The sequence below is a fragment of the Manis javanica genome, chromosome 1 (genome assembly GCF_040802235.1).
Source record: "Manis javanica isolate MJ-LG chromosome 1, MJ_LKY, whole genome shotgun sequence".
In the NCBI taxonomy this organism is placed as follows: domain Eukaryota; kingdom Metazoa; phylum Chordata; class Mammalia; order Pholidota; family Manidae; genus Manis; species Manis javanica.
The window spans coordinates 96,229,037-96,253,988 of NC_133156.1; the positions used below are offsets into that span (position 1 = coordinate 96,229,037).

Sequence of the window (24,952 nt, forward strand, 5' to 3'; positions counted from 1 at the left end):
AAAATATAACCACGCTCTAAATCACTAGTAGTCAAACTTGATTATGCATGATGATCACATGGGAAGCTTACTAAACTTCAGGTTTCTGTGTCCCATTCCCAGAGATTCTGATTCTGTAAGTCTAAGGCTTAGAAATCTTCTACATCAAAACAATCCTACAAAATTAGGAGGCAGATGCTAAAGCCCATATTTTGAGAATTCTAAATTCTCAAATATACAGCTGCCTGAGAACAGAACATCCTAGGAGCTTGTTAGTAATATTTTGTTGCCCTAGTTCTACGGTCTTTAAAAACCAGCCTAAGAGACAAGAAATAACAAGTGTTAGTGATGATGTGGTAAAAAGGGAACCCTCATACACTGTTGGTGGGAATGTGAATTGGTGCAGCCACTATGGACAACAGTAGGAGGTTCCTCAAATTAAAAGAGGACTACCATATGACCTAGGAATTCCACTTCTGGGTACATAACTAAAGGAAATGAAATCACTATCTCAAAGAGATATCAGCACCCCTACGTTCGCTGCAGTATTATTCATAATAGCCAAGCCATGGAAACAACATGAGTGTCCATTGAAAGATGAATGGATGAAGAAGATGTGGTATATACACACAATGGAATATTATTCAGCCATAAAAAAGAAGATCCTGCCATTTGTGACAACATGGACAAACCTTTAGGGCATTATACCAAGTGAAAGAAGTCAGAAAGACAAATACCCTGTGACCTCACTTGTATGTGGAATCTAAAGAAGCTGAATGCATAGAAACAGAGGGTAGGTAGAATGGTAGATGCAATGGGCTGGGTGTGGAAGGCCCAGGAATGGGGAGATATTGGTCAAAGAGTACAAACTTCAGTTACATTAATAAGTTCTAAGGATCTGTGTATGGCATAGTGATTATAGTCAACAATACCATATTGTGTGCTTGGAAGTTGCTAAGAGAGTAGATCTTAAATGTTCTCATCACCACAGCAACAAAAAACTGTTATGCAAGGCGATAGATGTGTTAACTAACCTTACTGCAATGATTTCACCATATATGTATGTGTATTAAATCATCATGTTGCACACCTTACACTTATACTTTGTTATGTATCAATTATATCTCAATAAAGTTGGGGAAAAACAGTCCAAGGACCAGAAAACGCTGCCTAATGTGATAATGTGTGCTCTCTCTTGGGAGTCCATTTTGCATTGATATTTGTACCTTATAAAAAGAATCACTGACAGTGGAGTATGTAGAGGTTTTGTTGTTTTATTTTTTGTTTTTTTAACTATGATGAGGTGTTAGAATCAAACTTTATTTTTCGCGCATCAGTTGTCTTATATCAGACACCCACTAACAACATTCTCACCCTGACCAACAGTTCCAATTACCAAACCTCATGAGTCACAGCTTCTATTTCACTGTCACAAATGCTGTAAAATGATAGTCAGATATTTTAAAGCTAATGGTGGCAAGTTTTGTCCTGAATAATACATGGGCATATATTACAAACTGAATTAAAGTGGATCTATTTTCTTGTTTTCTTTTTACTTTCATTTTCACTACAGGTCCAATATGGAATTTTTCCAGATAACTTTACATTTAATTTACTGATGGATTATTTCATAAAGAAAGAAAATTACAAAGGTAAGAAGCCAAACCGAGATTAAGCTGGGGCTTTAGTTCCCAAAGGGAAGTAAATATAGGTATTTTCCCTTTTTTATTTCTTAGTGACATCTCTTTACATCACTCTTTCAGTCAGAAATAGATGCATAGTTGACTTACCATACCAGATAGGAGAATCATATCCAGTTTTTTTCCTCCATGTTTTTCAAGTTTATTTATGTCTCTTTGGGCAAAGGAGAATGAATTTAGTTAAGCAGTAAAGTCTGCCTGAACTTCCATGGGTAGTTAAGATTATACTAACAAATAATTAGCTTGACTTTTTTTTAGCACTGTTTACTAACTGTTTTATTTAAATCACAGTCATAATATGTGAAATTGAAACTATAAAATCAGCTGCCTTTTTCTGGAAAGAGCAATACACTCACTGTGAAGGAAAGTCATTTCACCTCTCTAAGTTTTTGTTTTTCCTCATCTGTAAAATATGTGAATTGGTGATCAAAGATCTCTTTGCCCTCAAATTCTCTGATCCTATGAAATTAATTCAAAGTGGCTCTTAACTTCAACTGCAGTAAGGGATGCCAAGGAAAGATAGGTTTGCAGCACACTCACCACCACAGTCAGGTGGAACCCTGCCAGTCGCCAGTGGATAGGGAGTTGGTACAACACGCTTGTGCTGGCAGCCATGCAGACAGTGAGGAGGGAAAGAGGAGGCCTGGCTATTGTGCAAAGATGCACAAAGGCTTTCCTCTACACCATTTCATCCTCAGGCTTGGTACTGAGGAGGCCTGAGGGAGTGCCCCCTTTACTAGAGCACTTACTACCTCAGGGACATGGATCCAGACTCATGCATATATGACATCTCTGATGCCGTTGTCGGCTTCCATCCCTTCATCCCTGCTTGTCAGCACCTGTGGCCTTTTCCATTGCATCAGTACATAGTGCTCAGGCTGTGGATGGGGCATTTCTGCCCTCAGTGTGGGCACCTCACTCCTTCCTCCTTTCTGGATCTCTGCTTTACCTTCCTTTACTCTCCAAAGGCTTGTAGTTGTTAGCTGCCGACAAATATTTGCTGTATCTTCTTGAAATGTTAATCTTCCTTCTTACCCACTCTCAGGTTTGTTTTTTTTTTTGGTATCAATCAATCACATGACCAACATTGTGGTTACTAGACTCCCCCCATTATCAAGTCCCTACCACATACCCCATTACAGTCACTGTCATCAGCCTAGTAAGATGCTATAGAGTCACTACTTGTCTTTTCTGTGCTACACTGCCTTCCCTGTGCCCCGACCCCAACATTATGTGTGCTAATCATAATGCCCCCTTTTCCCCCTTATATCTCCCTTGCCACCCATCCTCCCCAGTCCCGTTCCCTTTGGCAACTGTTAGTCCATTCTTGGGTTCACTTTTTTCTCTGTTCTTATACTCCACAGATGAGTGAAATCATTTGGTACTTGTCTTTCTCCACCTGGCTTATTTCACTGAGCATAATACCCTCTAGCTCCATCCATATTGTTGCAAATGGTAGGATTTATTTTCTTCTTAGGGCTGAATAATATTCCATTGTGTATATGTACCACATCTTCTTTATCCATTCATCTACTGATGGACACTTAGGTTGCTTCCATTTCTTGGCTATTGTAAATAGTGCTGCGATAAACATAGGGGTGCATCTGTCTTTTTGAAACTGGGCTCCTGCATTCTTAGGGTAAATTCTAGGAGTGGAATTCCTGGGTCAAATGGTATTTCTATTTTGAGTTTTTTGAGGAACCTCCATACTGCTTTCCACAATGGTTGAACTATTTTACATTCCCATCAGCAGTGTAGGAGGGTTCCCCTTTCTCTTCATCCTCGCCAGCATTTGTTGTTCCTAGTCTTTTCTATGTTGGCCATTCTAACTGGTGTGAGGTGATATCTCATTGTGGTTTTAATTTGCATTTCCCTGATAATTAGCAATGTGGAGCATCTTTTCATGTGCCTGTTGGCCATCTGAATTCTTCTTTGGAGAAGTGCCTGTTCATATCCTCCACCCATTTTTTAATGGGGTTATTTTCTTTTTGAGTGTTGAAGCATGTGAGTTCTTTATATATCCTTTTCAAATGTTATTTACAAATATATTCTCCCATACTATAGGATGCCTTTTTCTTTTGCTGATGGTGTCCTTTGCTGTACAGAAGCTTTTTAGCATGATGTAGTAGTTTCATTTGTTCATTTTTTATGTTGTTTCCCTTGCCCGAGGAGATGCGTTCAGGAAAAACTTGCACATATTTATATTTAAGAGATTTTTGCCTGTGTTTTCTTCTAAGAGTTTTATGGTTTCATGACTTACATTCAGGTCTCTGACCCATTTTTAGTATACTTTTGTGTATGGGGTTAGACAGTAATCCAGTTTCATTCTCTTGCCTGTAGCTGTCCAGTTTTGCCAACACCAGCTGTTGAAGAGGCTGTCATTTCCCCATTTGTATATCCATGGCTCCTTTATCGTATATTAATTGACCATATATGCTTGGCTTAATATCTGGACTCTCTATTTTATTCCACTGGTCTATGGGTCTGTTTTGTGCCAGTACCAAATTGTCTTGATTACTGTGGCTTTGTAGTAGAGCTTGAAGTTGGGGAGCATAATACCCCCACTTTATTCTTCCTTCTCAGGATTGCTTTGGCTGTTTGGGGTCTTTTGTGGTTCCATATGAATTTTAGAACTATTTGTTCTAGTTTGTTGAAGAATGCTGTTTGTATTTTGATAGGGATTGCATTGAATTTGTAGATTGCTTTAGGCAGGATGGCCATTTTGACAATATTAATTCTTCCTATCCATGAGCATGGGATGTGTTTCCATTTATTGGTATCTTCTTTCATTTCTCTCATGAGTGTCTTGTAGCTTTTAGAGTGTAGGTCTTTTACTTCCTTGGTTAGGTTTATTCCTAGGTATTTTATTCTTTTTGATGTAATTGTGAATGGAATTGTTTTCCTGATTTCTCTTTCTTCTAGTTCATCGTTAGTGTACAGGAATGCAACAGATTTCTGTGTATTAATTTTGTATCCTGCAACTTTGCTGAATTCAGATATTAGATCTAGTAGTTTTGGAGTAGATTCTTTTGGGTTTTTTATGTACAATATCATGTCATCTGCAAACAGGGACAGTTTAACTTCTTCCTTGCCAGTCTGGATGCCTTTTATTTCTTTGTGTTGTCTGATTGCCTTGGCCAGGACCTCCAGTACGATGTTGAGTAGAAGTGGGGAAAGTGGGCATCCTTGTCTTGTTCCTGATCTTAGAGGAAAAGCTTTCAGGTTCTTGCTGTTAAGTATAATGTTGGCTGTGGATTTGTCATATATGGCCTTTATTATGTTGAGGTATATTTGCCCTCTATACCCATTTTGCTGAGTTTTTATCATGAATGGATGTTGAATTTTGTCAAATGCTTTTTCGGCATCTATGGAGATGATCATGTGGTTTTTGTCCTTCTTTTTGATACTGTGGTGGATGATGTTGATGGATTTTTTAATGTTGTACCATCCTTGCATCCCTGGAATAAATTCTACTTGATCATGATGGATGATCTTTTTGATGTATTTTTTAATTCAGTTTGCTAATATTTTGTTGAGTATTTTTGCATCTATGTTCATCAGGGTATTGGTCTGTAGTTTTCTTTTTTTGTGGTGTCTTTGCCTGCTTTTGGTACTAGAGTGATGCTGGCTTCATAAAATGAGTTTGGGAGTATTCCCTCCTCTTTTATTTTTTGGAATACTTTAAGGAGAATAGGTATTATTAGGTCTTCTCTAAATGTCTGATAAAATTCAGCGATGAATCCGTCTGGACCAGGGGTTTTGTTCTTGGGTAGTGTTTTGATTACGGATTCAATTTTGTTGCTGGTAATTGGTCTGTTTAGATTTTCTGTTTCTTCCTTGGTCAGTCTTGGAAGGTTGTATTTTTCTAGAAAATTGTCCATTTCTTCTAGGTTATCCAGTTTGTTAGCATATAGTTTTTCATAGTATTTTCTAATAATTCCTTGTATTTCTGTGGTGTCTGTAGTGATTTTTCCTTTCTCATTTCTGATTCTGTTTATGTGTGTAGACTCTCTTTTCTCTTAATAAGTCTGGCTAGGGGTTTATCTGTTTTGCTTATTTTCTCAAAGAACCAGCTCTCGGTTTCATTAATTTTTTTCTATTGTTTTATTCTTCTCAGTTTTATTTTTTTTTCTCTTATCTTTATTGTGTCCCTTCTTCTGCTGACTTTGGGCCTCATTTGTTCTTCTTTTTCTAGTTTCGTTCATTGCAAGTTTATCTTGTTCATTTGGGATTGTTCTTTCCTGAGGTAGGCCTGTATTGCAATATACTTCCCTCTTAGCATGGCCACTCTCGCTCAGTTTTAAACGTACATTTCTTGAATTCAGTTATTCAGTACTTAGCTTTTGCATGTTTACTAATCTGTTCTCTGTGAACATCAGATTTACGAATCCATATTCCCATATCATGGGGATATGATGCAGTGGCCGTTTGCTCCCCTCTGTCTTGAAAGGCTATGTTGGGAGAGTGAAATGAATTTTTCTTTTCCTAACTACAGAGTAAATAATTAATATTAAGGACTTAAAAAAAATAAAGTTTTGATAAAGATTATCATCATTTATGGCCAAAATTTAGAAAATATTAATACGTTTTATTGTTAGGATGGAAAATATAGTACATAAATGATTATGGAGGTAAAAGTAAATTAATTATATAGAACAATCTAATTTCACTTCTCCTAGTGGACTGAAATGCAGAATATAAATAAAAGAGTAAATTTTATTTATTTTTCATGTATAATTTTGGATCCAGTTTTGCACAATTGGCATGGCTGAGATTTTTTTTTTAGACTTTAATTGTGTTCTTTTAAAATATTGGTTTTTTGGGTGTTTTTTTGTTTGTTTCTTTTAATCTCTTCCCAATCCTTATTTTGCTCCTGACTTACTAGATGACTTCCTGGTCTCCCAGTCTCTCTTAATTTCCCCATTTGCAAAAAATAAATAAAAATTCTTGCCTATGGCCTCATTCAGAACCATGACAAAATGTACAAAAGCAGTTGGCTAAGTAACAGCTGCAAATCAGTGCTAACTTACAATTATGAGTATATGCAAGAATTGATTCACACAGCAGCTCAGTCAGTCACAAACATTTGTTGTGCCTGTGTGATGTGCAGGCACATATTTTAAGTCAGTATTAATTAACATTTAGTAATTTAACAACAAATAGTAAGGAAAGGAAATTGTTTGAACTTGATTTTTTTGGCTTTCATCTATATTGTGGAATATTAAGGGAAAATGAAAGTTAATCAAGGTCTGATCTACAATCCGCATTCATGTGGAAACAAATATACTGTATGTTATAACTTAGGCATGAGTATTTTCCTTTCCATTCTTTCAAGTCTTTTAAACTGAGCCTGATTATCTTTTTTATAGCCATCAGTTTTCTGTTTTTGAAATAATACTTGGGATTTAGGGTTGCCTCTAGTGTCTGTCGTCTTTTGCCCAAACGGGGAGTGGATTCTACAGCACAAAATGGGGCAGTCAGTGCAGCCCCCCAGCCTTGTCGGGGTGACCTGAACAGTAATGTGCCCGCTTCTTGTGTGCTTATCTCTTCTAGCTGATGGACATGATGCCTTATATTTGCCTTGCAGTTGTGAGACATTTCCATATGTATCTTGTTGGGCTGTCCAGTCTTTTGAAATAGATGAGACAAATGGTATTTTATCATTATGAAGATAAACCTGGGAGAAATTAAATAGTGTATTCAGTGTCCTTGGGAACATTGGTACAGTGGCACCTGCTTGTACATAACAGTATGTAAAATAGAAGCTGGAGGCTTGGGAAAGACCTAGATTATAGACGAACTGGGACCAGAGCCCACGTTTTACTTTTTAATTGTGTTTTTCTATCACACCCCACTTTAAAGAGTATTTATAGTTAAATACAGATTTAGTGATATCACCTGAAACTAATTTCCTCTCATTTTTACTTTGATCTTCTTGCCAGATGCTTTATCCATGGTTTTTGAGATCATGATGCAAGAGGCCTTTGAGGTACCTTCCACCCAGCTTCTCTCCCTCTATGTGTTATACCAGTGCCTGGCAAAGAAGGCAGACTTCAGTGTAAGTGGTCTACCTTAAAACACTACTGAGAACCTTAGACTAATATAGCTTTGAAACAAAAAACAAAAACATCAGTATAAAAGTTACGAGTACTCAAAGGTGTGGTCTGTGAAAAGCCTGTATTGTTAAGAGTTCTTGTTTGTTTGTATTTTAAACTGAGGTTAGGAAAGGCTTCCTTAAGGAAATATTTCATGAATAGGGTGAAGAGGAATTCACTCTCCAAAGCGGGTGAAGAAGGACAGTCCAGAAAGAGGAACTAACATGTGCAAAAGCCTGTGGTGGCAAAATAATTGTGGGCAAAGGGACTGGAAGAAGAGAGGAAGATAGTGTAGCTGCAACAGAGAGAATGATGGGAAGGACATGGGTTGAGCTGAGGTTGGAGTCATTTTGTGTACATCCTAAAAATAGTGGGAAGCCATTGAAAAGTTTTAAGCAGAGGAGGTAACATAATCAGATTTGTGGTTTATAAAGATGCCTCTGGCTGTAATGTGTGAAAGAAACTAGATTGAGGCTGGGGTGGCTATGGTCAGAGCACTTAGGAGACTATTATGACTGAGCAAGAGGTAATGGTAGTGTGGGGACCAGAATGTGGTTGAGTTAGAGAGTAGCTGATGAACATATTTGGGAAGCTGATAACATGATGAGGAACTAGATGTGGAGATGGTGAAGTAGGAGTAAAATCTTACCTCCTGGGTTTCTGACTTGTGTAGCTGGATGGAAGGGTTGCCATGTGTTTGCAAAGGGAACTCTGGAAAAAGACTGGGTTTTATGAGGAAAGTCACTCACTTGGCTCTGAACACGTTGCATTTTGAGATGATTTTGAGACAGTCAAGTGATTTCATGAGGGAAATTGGATCTTAATGGAAAAATCTGACCAGAGATATAATTTATACATCCATGTGTAAATGTTTGCAAATGAGCCACAAAACCAAAAGGAAAATCAGGACTGTGTTGGACCATAAAAACCATGGGAAGAGAGTGATCTCTAATATAGAATGCTTCTGAAAGGGTAGATGAGATGAGGACTTTTAAAATGTTCATTGAATTTAGTGGTGTGCAGACACTAAATTATAACCTTTGTTTCCATAAAATAATGGAGCAGGAAACCAAATTGGAGTGGAATGTGGAGTGAGTTAGAGATGCGGCTAGTGGAGTGAATGTAGGCAAGTGTTCTAAGGAGTCTAGCTGTGAAGGGGAGGGAGAGGTGGAGTGAGGCGATAAGGGTTTGCTTTGTATTGATGGGAGAGGCAGAAGCATGAAATGGGAAAAACATGAGGACATCGGTGAAATCACACCTGATTTCTTCCGTAATAACATGCAATAATAGAAGGTGAAGAAGGCTTTGAAAAGACCCAATATTTCATGTTAACATATGAATACTTTTTATATAAACAGGAGTGGTTTGTAATCCCAGACAGTCATCAAAAAATCTCTAAGACATTTATTTGTTTTCATTGTCTTTTTAAAAGTCCAGAATTATCGCAATTCCAGTCACCAGGACTGCCTCTGCTTAATTCCTAGTGAACCAAGGATACTGCAAGTTTGGGTTTTGGCCCCTATTACATCCTGATCCAGATCGTGTTTTTCACTAAGGAAAGAAAATACTCTAAGGCTTCTTATTTTTTATTCATGGGGTCCCTTTTTATGCAGTTTCTGTGGGGGAAAAAAATCAAACCTTAGAGTGATTTGCTTTTGAAAGTGAAATGGCCTAGTCCTTAATTACAAGCTCTTTGACTTTTATCTGTGCTGTAGAAGTAAGTGCCTGGAGAGGCTTTGTTTTTCTCCCAAGGTCTTCACTTTTTTTATAGGTTTAGAAAAACCTTAAAGAAATTACACTTGTATTGCACAAAGGCCATTCTCAGTAAAGAGGTTTGGGTGCCCATTAAAACCTGGGGTGCCTCATTTTCACCTGGCTGCAATTATAGCCTGCATATCTCATCCATTCTCTGCTCCCTCCCAACCTCTGAGTGGAGAGACCAGGGGAGGGCAACCTGAACTTTGCATTCTATATTTCCACACCAGAATGTGGGCTCTGGCCAATGTGTACTCACATGGCACCAAGATCACAGCTCTCATTGTTAGGGGGAGGTGCTGAGGTTCTCCTCTGGCTCTGCATTTATGGTGAGTCCCCCATTGCTGCTGTTCCTAGCCGACAGCAGGCTTAGCAATACCAGTGTATTTGCTCCTTTTTTCCCACATCTCAAAAGACTCCAGTTTTATTGATGTTTAATTTTGCACCCTGGGTTGAAAGAAATGATCATTAAGTGTTTCTGATAACCTAATTTATTTTTGAGAGGCACAAACCTATCTAAAAGCAGCCTAATAGTTGTATTTATTTTAATACTGTGAAGTAGGAGTCTTATCATTGCTGAATTGATTACAGTTCAAAAGCTTGCTCTATCATGTATGTCATAGCAATGTGAATGAATATGGGGTTGACAGCATGCGTAATCTTTATTGATTGTCTCAAGGTAGTGTTGGTCCAGAGTATATTCTTTATTTTGGCTTTGTTTTGCTTTTCTCACTGTAAAAAGGATCTCTTATTTTTGCCAAAAATTTGGAGAATAGTGAAAAGTACAAAGAAGAAAACCAGAATTACTTGTAAATTCACTCTCCAGAAATCTGTTAATATGTAGGGTATATTTTTTCTCTATTGGCTTCATTAAACATAAATAGCTTTTATTTACAAAATTGGGATTATAATGTACATATAACTTTATTATTTGGCTTTGATTACTTAATGTTATAACATATTCTTTTTCCTCCATGTCATTAAAAGTCAATTTTTGCATAAAGTATGTTTTGCCTGGCTGGACGATGATCTGGTATATGTTCTGTTGCAGTGGGAAGAGGAGAGGAACTTTGGTGCATCCCTACTACTCCCAGGCCTAAAGCAAAAGAACTCAGTGGGGTTGAGCTCCCAGTTGTATGGCTATGCACTTCTTGGTAAGCTAAGAGATCCTTATAATACTGTTCTTCATAGATAGAACTGGTGTATTCTTCTATTTCATAAAATTATAATTTAAGTTAAATTTACCAATGAAATTCTAATGCAGCTATCATTTTTAGTCATAACAGCAGGCCTAGATGGCTTTACAGTTCTGACCTAATACCTTAAGAGACAGTAAAGAGGGTTCTCAAACCTGTCACCACTGGCAAGGTGGGAACTAGTCCTTAGTTAATTTAATCTGGACATAGATTGAATTTAGCAGGATTCAGTGTGAGGAAGGAATAAGGAAAGAAAAGTTCTGGCTCTCTTTTGAGAGAACCAGCCAGTAGAATCATTCTCAGTATTAACAAAGATTGTTCTGTCTCTTTAGACCTAAAGTGCAAGAGGTAAGAAATTAAAGAGGTAGGTTGGACTTGTCTCCTTGGTATTGTTTTCAGGTGAGGAAAGAGAGACTCAGAGAACACATCTGGTTTCACTTTGGGAAAGCAGAGTATGACTCCTTGGCGCAATGTGACTACAATGCAGGGGACGGTAGCTTTAGTTGACTGCCCCAGTAGCACTGAAAATCAGACAGGTCAGGAGGCCTTCTGAGGGGTGGCCTCAGAACCTGGGTTTTGTAGAATCTGGGCAAATAACATTCAACCTAAATGTGCATAAAATGTGTCCTCACCTAGGTTTATTAGATGCCTATTATTCATTACTCTTTCATTCTCATTCTTAAGTAGATAGGCATTTGAGAAAGTATCTTCTCTTGGTTCTACATTGCTTCTGTTTACCTTTGTTTTCTGGAAATCATCAAAGTTACAGCAGTTTGACTACTTTTCAAGTTGAACTTCACCAACAAAATGCAGTGTGGCATTTTTGGGAGCTGATTCTGATAACAAACCAACTGAGAGACTAGAATTTCAGAATTTGTCAGACTGGCTATCAGCTAACAGAAGAGTTGGCCACTCTTTAAAAAATCATTTGCTCCTTATTTGCTATCTGGTTTCGATACTGATTTACGTGTTTTTGCCTTTGCCTTCAGATGAGCATTGAGGACTGTGACACTGTGGGATTACTCAGGAAGTTGTCAGGGCTAAGAGTGCGTGGTGGTGTTTCCAAGCAGAGACACTGGTGCTGTGGGACTGGCAGCCATCAGATCAAAGGCTCTTTGCTCTCACTGTGTCCTGTGCTGCACAGCTTCACTCAGCCCAGTGGAAGCAGCTTCCCAGAATGTGACTGCACTGTAGCCCTGAGCTTCTTAAAGGTCTAAAATTAGTCACCTGATAGGCTTTGTCTATTTATGTCCTGCTACAGCTTTCCCAAGTCCTCCTTCCCAGGAAGATAAATAAAGAGGGATTTAAGACTTGGCAGCACAAGGTGACCTTGACCGTTAGAGCAGGGGGCTTCTGTTCGACAGGTACACAGCAACAGCCCTTCTTCCCACCACCACCAAGGACCCGGCTATCTGGCATCCACATCTCAGGGTCCAGCGTGATGGATTGAGGAACCAAAAGAAACATTCATGTCCTGTGATCCAAAAGGATGATGAGGACCTGATGATTTTTTTTTTCTTTTTTGAGAGGGCATCTCTCATATTTATTGATCAAATGGTTGTTAACAACAATAAAATTCTGTATAGGGGACTCAATGCACAATCATTAATCAACCCCAAGCCTAATTCTCAACAGTCTCCAATCTTCTGAAGCATAACGAACAAGTTCTTACATGATGAACAAATTCTTACATAGTGAATAAGTTCTTACATGGTGAACAGTGCAAGGGCATTCATCACAGAAACTTTCAGTTTTGATCACGCATTATGAACTATAAACAATCAGGTCAAATGTGAATATTCGTTTGATTTTTATACTTGATTTATATGTGAATCCTACATTTTTCCCTTATTATTATTATTATTTTTTTTCCCAGTGATAAGTTTTTTTGAGAGGGCATCTCTCATGTTTATTGATCAAATGGTTGTTAACAACAATAAAATTCTGTATAGGGGACTCAATGCTCAATGCACAATCATTAATCCACCCCAAGCCTAATTCTCATCAGTCTCCAGTCTTCTGAAGCATAGCGAACAAGTTCTTACATGGTGAACAAATTCATACATAGTGAATAAGTTCTTACATGGTGAACAGTACAAGGGCAGTCATCACAGAAACTTTCGGTTTTGATCATGCATTATGAACTATAAACAGCAGGTCAAATATGAATATTTGTTTGATTTTTATACTTGATTTATATGTGAATCCCACATTTCTCCCTTATTATTATTATTATTTTATTTTATTTTTTTAAATAAAATGCTGAAGTGGTAGGTAGATGCAAGGTAAAGGTAGAAAACATAGTTTAGTGTTGTAAGAGAGCAAATGTGGATGATAAGGTGTGTGCCTGTAGACTAAGTGTTAATCCAAGCTAGACAAGGTCAATAAAACATCCATGGATGTTGAAGATTTCTCTCAAAACAGAGGGGGTGAGGTTCTAAGCCTCACCTCTGTTGATCCCCAATTTCTCACCTGATGGCCCCCCTGTGACTGTGCCTGTCTTAGGTTGTTCCTCCCTTGAGGAATCTTACCCGTCTCTGGCTAACCAGTCATCTTCCGGGGCCATACAGGGAAATGTAAAGTTGGTAAGTGAGAGAGAAGCAATATTGTTTGAAAAGGTTAGCTTTTTACTTCTTTGCAGATTTATGCCCTGTGGCTTCTATGCCCAGCATTTGTCTTGAGGTATCTTTACCACTTGGAAGAATTATGATACTCGGTAAATTGGATGTGAGGCACGATTTCTATTTAAGAGTTGTAATTAGGAAGGAAGAGGAAAAGCTATAGAAGTGGCAGATGGAAGAAAACATGGGAAGATTGATTATTTCTTTGACATATCTTCTTGGAGAGTAACTTAAGCATGTATAGGTTTTAAACTACTAATTAAATTGCGCACACACATTAACATAATAAGAATACAGTTTCATGACCAAAGCAGACCTATAATTGCCAGCCATCTCCAGTGAAACCAAGAAAACCAGTTAGGCACCCTAGGCATTTGTGAAAATTTATCTATGATATGATGGATATTGTCCAACTGAACTTGAACAGTCTGAGAGAAATCAGACAAATTAAAACAACCCATTCCTGGAAACTGTTCACATCCCATATGTTCTTTTAACAGTAGATAGTCTGTAGTTGTAAGATTTTAGAGCGCTACAACTTGCACTTCTCCTAATTCTTGGTTGAGTTCCAACAGTATAGATCCAGTCAAATTTGTTGTTTTACTGTATGCACAGGCCAGCTTAGATATCTCCTTCTTCATTCCCATGGCAAGTCCAGGAACCAGTGGGATGAATGCAGCTACAACTGTAGCAGCGCCTGGATCTTTGTTGGGGGTTTTTGATGATCATCTTCTGGTATGACTCTTCCAGAGAGCGCTGATGTTGGAAGTTCTTCTTCATATCGTATCTTAGTTCATTTTCTGGGTAGCCAAATTAGGCTTTGATCCTCTGTATAAACACAAACAGACCCTTTGCCCACACTTTGATATGCCCTTTATACCATTGTGTAGAACTCATTGGAGGTCACCACACAGGAACTGCTTTTTTTTTCTTTTTCTTAAGGGAAAGGAATATTATCAGAAAAGTGTACCTCCATAGCCGATCATCTGACACCCTTTAAGTGATCAAAATTAAGGATATTTAAAGCATGCATTAATCGTTGATTTACAGTTAGTTTTATCCTATCAGGGAGTAATCCCCCTTTTCTTTCTTTCTTTTTCTTTCTTTTTTTTTTTTTTTGTTATCATTAATCTACACTTACATGAAGAACACTATGTCTACTAGGCTCTCCCCTATACCAGATCCCCCCGAGGACTTGATGATTTTAAGTGCTGATGCTCAAATAAAGGAAAGAAGAGCAAAATAAAAAATTCTTTTTTCCCATAAGGACAGTCGATAGGGTGTTTTAGAGCATTTCAAAAAATGTCAAACATTTCCTGGCAGAGAGCATTGTCAGATGTTGACAAGATTTTCACCATAGGAAAGTTGTGGAATTTCTTTTTCTGAGATTTGTTCTTGAAACAAAAATAGTGTTTCAGTTGTGTGACTCTTTTTATAAGGGTAGCTCCACTTAGATACAGATATATCAACCTCTCTAAGTTTCCCTCAGCCCTGTGATTCATACATCCTCATAATCTCCATCAGCCCAAATAGAAAAGAAGAAAAGCAAGTTTTTGCAATTTTATATTTAAAAATGTATACAATGAATTTTACCATCTCTTCATCCATCTGCAGTGTCAGTGGCTGGAATGAGGCTCTTCGCACAGATTTGAAATGATCCTTCCCTGTTCCTCCAGCTGCCAGGTGCAGCGTACTCACTTGGGCCTTGAGGGCCTCGGTCTCAGGCATAGTGGGAAGCCATGGCTGAGCTTCTTCATTGTTCCTTTTGGCCACAGGGAAGGTGGAAGTGCAACAAGGGCTGCGGGCTGTGTACCATAACATGCCTCTGCTGTGGCAACCAGGATACCTTAACAGAGCTCTTCAAGTGATGGAGAAGGTGGCCTCTTCCCCAGAAGATGGAAAGCTTTGTAGAGAAGCGGTATGTTTAACCATCTCCTGTTGCTTCTAAATCAAGCTTTGAATTTGTTTTCTTTGTCTTCTCCCTCCCCCTGCTTTATTTCTGTAGAATCATATACTTACCCAGTTGAAAAGGAATGAAAACCACAGCATTCTCAATGTTTCTGATGAAAAGCACTAGAAAATAAGATTAATGCTGCTTTGATAGCTTACTTCTTAGAGGAAAATTTCCCTTCTCCTAAAATTCAAACTGAGTTCAATAAAATACTGCCTACTCCACCACCCCTCCCCCTAATAAAGTCTCCATGGGAGCTCAGGGAAACTTAAGATTGCATTTTGAAATTTTGACATTTTTGTACCTTTGAAGTCCCTGGAAAATATGTGGCAATTTTCCCCTCTTAATAGCCCTCAAGAATTGAATCTGGAGACCAGAGTTGGCACAGTCTTATCATTGAACCATTATGTGGTGAATGCCTGGTGCTGAGATCTGGATCCCATGTTCCTTCCAAAGTTCTTAGAATTCACTTCGAAAACTGTCCTCCCACCAACCCTAAAGCTCATATCTCTTGGTCACCTAGGACCCTTGGCACCATGAAGGTATGAGGCACAGCTCAGGCTACAGGAAATGTGGCATCTCAGAACCATATGATGAGCCCTACCCCTTAGGGAGCCACAGTGTCCTCTCCTGTCCAAGCAGCTTACGTCGTCAGGGTGAGGCCTAGAAGGACATAGGTTACTTCCTTACTAGAGTGAAAAGTTAGCTTTGAGCTGTTTATTCATTTTGCCTTGACACTGATCACTAAGATTCACCCCTTGGTTCTTGTTTCAGTCATGAGATACACATACTGGCTCCTTATACCGATGTGTAGGGAATCACTATGTTCTTTGCCAGACGTTTATAACAAAGCATGCACATTCCTAAATATATATTCATGATTAACCTTGCCATAGTGCTAGTGATTGAAAACAAAGAATTATACATAAATCCTTTGCTGGAATGCTGTTCCTTCCAGTCTGAGCCAGATTTGAATTCTTTGTGTTCTGACTTAATAGGAATGTGATCCAGATGTCAGCAAGAATGAGATATGTGTAAGGTTTGGATATAATGTGTCAGTGGCATTAAAAGGCCTTGTAGTATTTTCTGGATTTTTGTTCTCATGTGACATGGGCAGAATTAGTTGGTATCCATGCAAGGGCCAATGCTGGCCTTGGAGTTGTTCCTGTCTTATCTCTGATGATTAGGCCCTCTGTGGGTCAAGAGAGGTGTGCCCCAAGGGGAACATGGTGAGGAAAAGGGGTCATGACAAAAACTCTCTGTTTTACAATCTGCTTACTCTCTATGCCACAGAAGCCACCTCATGACAATGAATTTCATGTATTTGTCAGCTCATGTGGATTGCCCCAGTCCCTAATTTATGGATACCCTGTGAGCTAGAATCTTCCTGTGAAGGAGGCCCTCACCTGGATCCAGAGGCCTTACCGAGCACCCACAGTGGCCCTTGCTGGCTGTGGCCTGCAGTGTAGTTCTTTCCCTTCCTCCCGATTCCAAGCCCCTTGAGGAGGAATGACGTGGAAGGTGGTGGGGGCAGGGACTTTAGTGCCCATTGAACATAATCCCTGGATTCCTACCTGGTTGATTAAAAGCGAAATCAAATACCTTGTGCTGATTCATATACATATAATTTGTACCATTTGTTTAGTATAAAGGTTTCCATGCCATTTGACAGGAGATTTCTAATGTAAAATCATATAACCATCTCTGTTTCCTGTAATTTTCTAAGAGAAGGAGTTCATGATTTTTTAGAACCCAGTTTTCCCTTCCTTTCCCTTCCCCGGTCTCTCTTCACAGTTGGTTTCAGGGCCACAGGATGTTTAGTTCCATGGCCCTCTTTCTGCTCTGCAGGTTGATGTGCTGGACAGGGCACTGAAGGCTCTGACCACTCCTGCCCATGGGTCTACAGACGAGCAGCCCCAAAAGGGGGAAGACAGCCAAGGGCCAGAAGAACTGGTGGAACATTGGAACATGGAGGAAACTGAACAGTCCAAGCTTCCCCAGTATGTGGAACGATTTCAGGTGAGTCATAGCACAATAGAGTTCCTCTCAGCTGCATTAAGCATGCTTCTCTGCCAGGGTGATAGACAAGCAGTCCTTTCTTGCATAATGTCACACACAAAGACATGAAAAACTGACATCAAAAATTACATTTTTACTGCTTCACACAGGAAGTGGTCTTAAAAGAAACAAATGGAATTTTATGCTCCTTTTTGTACGAGAGCTAATCAGGTACAGTTTTGTTCACCAAGGCAGCATGTCATTACCCACAAATACCTGAGTGTGCCTGATGAGTGGGCAACACCTTGCCTCCTTCTTGCAGTCATCTGACTCCAACCCAGTGGAAAGGATCTGGTCGTTTCTCCATATTGCACTACATGTGCTGGATAACCCAGAAACCAGATAGAAATTACAAAGCCACATCTGGATCTGATGGAGATAAAATGCAGGCATCTCCTACTGCCTGGTTCTGTATTTGTGCACTAGGGCCATTAGGAATGCTCTTTTGGACTGCATGGAAGACAGAAATAAGTTTCCCTTTTTTTTAAGTTTTTTTCATTTCAATTTTTTTAGAACAGCCCTGTGCACGTGAGCTGCCTTTGGTGGCTTTCAGCTGCACATCCCTGAATGCTCTGTGATCTGTCAGGGGAGAAGAGAGCCGTGTTCGGAGCTTAAGCCCTTGGCCTCTTCCTTGTTTTCTTTCTCATTTATTTAGTGCAAAGAGAAAAGAGTGCTGCCACAAGGAGAATTCTTTGTATGAAGAAGAAAACCTTCCCATGCATGCCAGCTGACCTGTTGTGTCATTTGAGACAGTTGTAAATTTTTATTATTACATTTAAATCTTTTCAGTAATTTTATTGAGCCAGCTATTGGTTCATTTATATCAAACCCCCATATTAGAAGGGGGACCCTGTTGTATTGTTAACAGCTGCTTCTCCCAATATTTCGCTAAGGTCATTGCTCAACTTCCTTCTTGTATAATTTGAAAACTGAGAAAGAAAGGTTAACCAGTGTTCACAAGGTTAGGAAGCTAGGTTGAGAATTAACTTTTCTGTTCTTTGCTCTTGACTTTGCCTAACTCTGAAGATTTAGAAAGGCTAAAAAGCAAAAAAAATGTGCCTAGCCCTTAGATTATCATCCATGGTATTCATAATAACCAAGTCTTCCACAGTACTCCTTGAAATTACCACCTCTTTCTCTTGTAGCTTATTTATATAATCCCAGACAATAGAAATCTGTGCCTGCATTAAATTCTCAGCCCTCATTCCTCCATAAATGCATTTTTTTGAAAATCAGAAAAAGCAAAGAGACAAATATTTATTGGCTGCTACCTGGTTTGGGTACTGCTGCATTTATTTAGCCAACCATAGCTCTGAAAGGTCCTGCTTTTCCCACATGACATGACACCAAGGCTGAGAGAAACTAGCCCCTAAGTGACTGACTTGGAATTTGAACAGTTTGTTGACTCAAAATTGAGTCCTTACCCTAGTGTCCCAAGTTATCTCTTTGGACTCAAATTACAGAGAAAGTAATGTCAGAAAGAAATAACTTTCATTCTACATTTCCTTTTCTTCCTGTTGCCTGATTTTTATTAGTCTTGGCTACTTTGTTTGGGACCCATTTTTATAGACTGACCCATCACACTGGGCCTCTAGCCACTCCTTGAAGCCCGTGGACCCCGCCCACCTCCCAGTGCCCCGTTGGAGCAGAAGCCTCATCACCTCTGCTGGGGAACTGCATGCATGGGACATGGGGATGTGTGGGAAAAGCTGCAGCGGGGGCTGTAAGTGGCTTGCTCTTGATGATCTGCATCTTGAAACACTTAAGCAGCTTAGTGTTTTTAGTCCCTTACTTCTGCAGGAACACAATACCGAGCAAACCAAGCTGCCGTTGCAGATGGAGCTGCAGGCGGTCCGTCTGTAAAGGCTGACCTGCAGAGGAGCACAGCAGGTGGAGGCTGAGAATAGTGCAGGCACTCATGGGAGCTGGTTCACATGCCATTAGTAAGAAATCCTTGAAATGATTTCCATCTGTTGAAAGGCACACTCGTTTGGCAAACATTTATCTCAGTTACTCTGGAAGAAAGGGTATGGAGGGGCTTGCTTTGGTCCCTCAGCTGCTTCTGCTATTTGTATGCATCGTAGGGTCCGCATTGTAGGGTCCACTGCGTGGGTTGGTGCACATCAGCATGGACGTGTAGGTTTGCTGTACTAATGCTGTCTTTGTGATTTGAAGCCAGAAATTACACAGGGAATTGCAGCATATGAAGTTCCTTTTACTCTTTGTGAGTGAAGAGGGAGAAATCCCATGTGGTACATCATAGCAGAATTGCTGGGCTGAGGGAGAAGGGGCAGAAGCTGCCATGCCTGGGTGAAAGGCAGCCCGGCAGGCTCCCATAGTGCCTTGTCCTACCTGCAGAATGCGTAAAGATGTTGCCAGTGACTTAATCTCTTTGCCTCTTTGTAGTCTTCTCCCACCTTCCCACCCTTTGCCCCCTTTTTTCCTTTGTTTCCAACAGGCCTTACAGTCTGAGCTTCAGGCTCTGGGCAAGGTTGAGGCAGGAAGCCTTTTGACTTTGACCACCCAGCTCGTCAAAGAACAGCTCCCCACCTGTGAAGCAGAGGACCTCACTGCCTATGAGCAGAAGCTGCACCAGTGGCATCTGGAGCGGGGATACTTGCTTCAGAGGGAGCAGGAGCAGAGAGAGAGGGCAAAGCAGGAGCACCAGGCTTGGGGAGCAGCAAAGACCCCTGCCTAACAAGAACTTCAGCTCAGGATTCACAGGGATGACAGCCTCTGCTTCTTCCGTCCATCTTCTCCATTTCTTAAAGCAGGCCACTTGTGACAAAAGAGCCACAGTGCTCTGCACGTTAAGGCATTGCATCTGCCAAGAAGGGCTATGGCACTGTACATAGCAAGCGGTCAGACCGAAGCCCCAGCTGAACACCGCGGATAAGGGGCTCTCACATCTTACGGTGGGGCTCCTGGGGCCAGGGATTAGTTTTGAACTTTGAAAGTTCCTGATTCCTAGCGGTGGGGGTGGGAGAGGCTGCACCTGAAGGATTGGGTCTCAAGCACAGCTTTTGAATGGTCTCTCTCCCCAGCAGAGGTGAAATGCTTGTCCTGAGGCCCACCCGCCTCTGTCTCTGCTAGAGCAGGTACTCGGCCTGAGCTGGGTGCCCACACATCCCCAGTTCTCTCCCTCTCCCATGTCTCTTCCTTCCAGGCCGGAACTGGAAGAAGTTGAATATGGGAGTGAACACAAGACTGTCAACCCACTGACTTTCAGATTTTAGGAGGCCACAAGTCGATTTTAAAATGTCAGGGCTTTTCACAGGACTTACCCCACAGGTATCAAAGATTATAATGTTACAGTAATTACAATACTAAAACACTAGCACAGGGGCAGACAGACTGGCTATGGATCAGAAAGGAATCCAGACATGCATATACAGATATATTCCCAAGATGGCAGTATTTGTGGTGAGAAAAGACCAAAAAATAATAATAATAACGATAAGTCAGGGCTTTTGAGGAGAAAGCCGGCTGTAGCTATGAAGCCTCCTTGGCTTGGGTCTCCATCATGTTAGTTAACTTCTTTCCAAAGCATTGTCTCAGCTCCTTCATCAAGTAGGTAAAGTGAGCCTTTTGTGTACACACATGCACAGCCTGCGAACACACATCTCAGTGGGAGAAAATGGAAGATGTGATGAGGCTTGCAGTATGAAAAGGATGTGAGAAATTGTAAAACCATCAGGATTCTGAAGTTTCTCTGAGAAAGGGGCTGGGGGCACCTCTTGCTTGCTATGTAATTTTGCCTTTAAATACAGACATATGCTTTTATTCAGCATTGTGACCTTTCATCAAGACTGGAAATAAATGTTCTGGGATTATTTTGTGTATTGTTTCTCTTTGGGGAAGGGTGGGAGAGAGAAGGAATCTCACCATCATGATAGTTCTGTAATTCTGAGCAATTTTCAGCCCTCCTCCATTAATCAATGGCATTTATAATAACTGCCATAACCACTAACATTTGCTGAGGACTTGGTGATAACAGCTGAAGCAGCCCTCTGAGAGGGGTCCAGCACCCCATTCCTGAATGAGGAAACTGAAACTAACTTGGCCGCTTTTAGGCCAGGATAGCTTCTCGTCCTGGACGTCACCTCCGTATATGCCTGCAGTTAGCATCTATCACAGGGCCCTGTGGACAAGTGGCACTCAATCTTACTTAGGTTGAAGATTGTGACCAAAAGTCAGCTCTGACATTTTGGCTTATTATGGGCAGGGCTTTTTTGTCTACTCCCTCATTACATCAAGAGGAAAGTTCAAGATAAATCAAAAGGTATCATTTGCTCAGTAAATTAGTAACCATTGCAGCCTGAAGCATCTGGATAATCATTTGGCTCATAATTTTGCATTCCTATTTCCTCCCCACCCATCACTGTCGCCCTCTATGTCCAGTCCTTGCCAAAAGAAACCACTTCTGTGGTGGGCATGCTCCCGCTGCTCGGGATTTCCCCCATGCTTGTGCCCCCGTCTCTCAGGAGCTCTCCCATCTGGGAGTCATTCCCTCCAATCTGTTACCCTTTCCCCATGCTTTTATCTCCTGAGTAATCCTTCCTGGGTAATCTTGAGGTCTGACTACAGTTGTCCTCTGTCCTTTTCCCCAATACCTCTTCGGTATTTCTTCCATGTGAATGGAGAAGCTTTTCAGTGCCCTGGCCTTTGGGAATGACCTTAACTGTAACAGATTGCCGTGCCTCTTGCTAACCTACCATAGTCACAGTCAGACCTCCAGCCTTACATCACTAATCTTAGAACTTACAACCTGAAGCCTTACTCCCCCATCTTCTCTTTCTCTCACACCCTGACTCCTGCTTATTAATCAGCTTTTTTCCCATTACTTTCTGCCTGCAAATTTAACTTTTACTCTTGTCACTCAAACCCTTGATCTCCAGAATTCAGACCCCACTTGCCTTCCTCCCAGCCTGGACCCCATGGTTGGCTATCCCACAAATGCTCTCCTTAGCATCTTTAATTTCCTCTCATTCCTTTTATCAGGCTTACTTGCCATCCTTGGACCCACCTGCTATGGGTTGAATTGTGTCCGTACCAAAAAGGTATGTTGGGGCCCTAAACCACAGTACCTTAGGATCCTTAGTTGAAAATAGGGTGTTTACAGAGGTAATCAAATTATACTGAGGTCATTAAGATGGGCCAAATCCAATATGACTGGTGTCCTTGTATAATAGGGAAATTTGGACATAGAGGCAGACACAGGGAAGACGTGAAGACACGTGGGGAGGAAATGGCCATGTGACTGGAGTGGTACATCAAGATGCCAAGGATTGCCAGCAAACACCAGAAGCTGGAAGCAAGGAAGGATCGTATCCTAGAGCCCTCAAAGAGCATGATCCTGGTGACACCTTGATTTTGGACTTCTAGCCTCCAGACCTGTTCTGTTCTTTTAAGCTACCCAGTTTTTGGCACTTTGTTATAGCAGCCTCAGGAAACTAATACACCACCAGACATATTCTTCCTGTTTGCTTCTGACCTACTTCCTAAGTGTTGGTATATGAAGTCATAGTCCCAGGCTGACTGATTCCTCTTCAACTCAGAGCCCTTTCATTTACCTTCCACCGCCTCTCATTTTTACCTCATTAGCTTTTCTACTTTGTCAAGAAAATTTAGGCCACATAGTCCAACCTCAATCTCCCTTTCTACCTGAAGAGTTCTCTATCCTTGCCAGTTCTGTCCATCATCCCTCCAACTTCTGAGTGATAGGTAACCCTTCCCTCCTTTCCCAAGGGTAGGTTCTTGATTTGTGACCTGATTCCATATCTGCCTGCCTGTTCCAGAATCACCAAGTCTTCCCTTTCCATCTTATATCATGTCTACTGATTTCTTTGAAGTTAACAGTCTTTTTCAAGACCTTCTTCTCTTTTAGACACAAAAAAAGCCTTCATTCTGCCATCAGTCAAACTACCCTGTCAGTCTTTCTCCTTTTGTCACCAAACTTCTTTAAAAGGGTATCTTCACTGACTGGCAATTTGTTCATTCATTAGACCCTAAAATTCAGGAACTTACTCTGCTACACATTAACTGCAATGATCTTTTGTCCCTCTTAAATGCTCTGCTCCATTTATCACCACTGACCAACTCTTACAAGTTTGGTTATTACAGCAGTCTGTCTGTCTCTGCTCTGGTACTGTTTCCATGTGCCAATAAGCATTTGGCATACACTGCGTAAGGCATCGTACTAATTGCTATGGACTTTACATGCATGAGTAAACTGTAGATCCTGCCCTCAAATAACTTCAATTCCACTGAAATAGAGGAGGGAACCGCATAAGGACCTATCAACACAGCTGCAAAGTATCATTAGAGAGACGGATAAAGTGCACAGGTTTTCACAGGAACAGCACAGGAAAAGCTCTAATGAAGGGAGGTCATCATCTGCTTTGCGCTGTGGTCAGTCACATAGGTCTGTCTCAAGCTGTCCTGGGGTAGAAACAGCCTCTCCTTTCTCTTGGAGTCTTGTGTAGAGTGGATGTTCAAAAATTATTCTAAATTGAACAGAAAGGAACAATGCAGACTAAATCAGTTTTGGCCCACAACCCACACCCAGCGTGGCCAAAAGGAGGAGGAGGAGGAGGAAGGCAGAGTGCTGAAAAAGCAATGGTGAGTACAAACACTTTGCCTCCTCCTCTTGGGGCTGTGTTGCCTTAGCACCAAACTTTTCATTTTGTTTTCATACTTTCTAGCCAGCCGTGGAGGTCAGATACATGTGTGGGGAAGTCATAGACTTTACTTGTAGTTAAAGGCCTTGAAAATTAGTTTATTCGAGTCATTTTTTCACTCTGACTAAAATAGCATCGACTAACATAGCATCCAGTGAGTAGAGCTAAGGATGTTGCTAAACACCTTAGAGTGCACAGGGCAGCCTCTGTAACAAAGAACTATCCAATCTACAGTGTCAGTAGTGCCAAGGTTAGAAACCCTGGCCTAGAGTGTATGAGCAGGGCACCCACAGGAATTTTTTTCAGTTGTAGATGAGCCCCAAGGGTAATGTTGGTGCAGATGGCTGATTTACAGTTATTTCTCAGCTAGAAAAATAATTAGCATTAGTTGTTTCTTGCCTGATTGAATATAAAATATGTAGTGTTGTAGGGTGGGCCATTATGCTGCCTAAACAGTCCATTGTGGAAAAGGGTGAATGATAATTTGTGTGCTTTCATTTATATATAACCTTACTACACTCCATAACCTTGCTGGTGTGCATGGGTGAGGCGGCGATGGAACTGGAAGTGGGCTCAAGGGACTTGAGCTTTAGTGAATCATAAAAGCAGAAAATGTTGTATGATTGTATTTTCATTAAATGATTACTAACCTTCAGAGCTGAACCTCTCAACTGTGAAAATGGTACATTTAAAAAAATCTTACTTTAGAAAATGAGGAAAAAGGAGTGCTTCTCAACATAGTTATGTCAGGAAAATTGCCTTTTATTCTAAAAACTTCTTAGCTTTTCCTGTTGATTTGGCCTTTTTGCGGACAGTACATGCTGCCACGATGATGTTACTGTATGTTAACAGTCTAAACAGGATGGCGGCAGTGCCCCTGAAGTTGTGGCAGTTATTTCTAGGATCTCTGTTTAAAA

At 40.5% G+C, this 24,952-nt stretch overlaps 1 protein-coding gene across 12 annotated transcripts in view; it reads left to right on the forward strand.

Annotated features, from left to right (window-relative positions):
* The window catches only part of MRPS27 (mitochondrial ribosomal protein S27), a 137,218-nt gene that overhangs the window by 105,777 nt on the left and 6,489 nt on the right, over positions 1–24,952 (forward strand). For 3 of the 12 annotated variants that reach the window (XM_037026158.2, XM_037026162.2, XM_073235283.1), the window contains 6 exons: positions 1,553–1,631; positions 7,622–7,737; positions 10,581–10,683; positions 15,122–15,264; positions 17,146–17,316; positions 18,925–19,755. In XM_037026158.2, coding sequence (XP_036882053.2) covers positions 1,553–1,631; positions 7,622–7,737; positions 10,581–10,683; positions 15,122–15,264; positions 17,146–17,316; positions 18,925–19,218 — 906 coding nt within the window. In that variant the 3' untranslated portion in view covers positions 19,219–19,755. The other 9 variants (XM_037026161.2, XM_073235290.1, XM_037026164.2 and 6 more) reach the window with 8 other exon arrangements.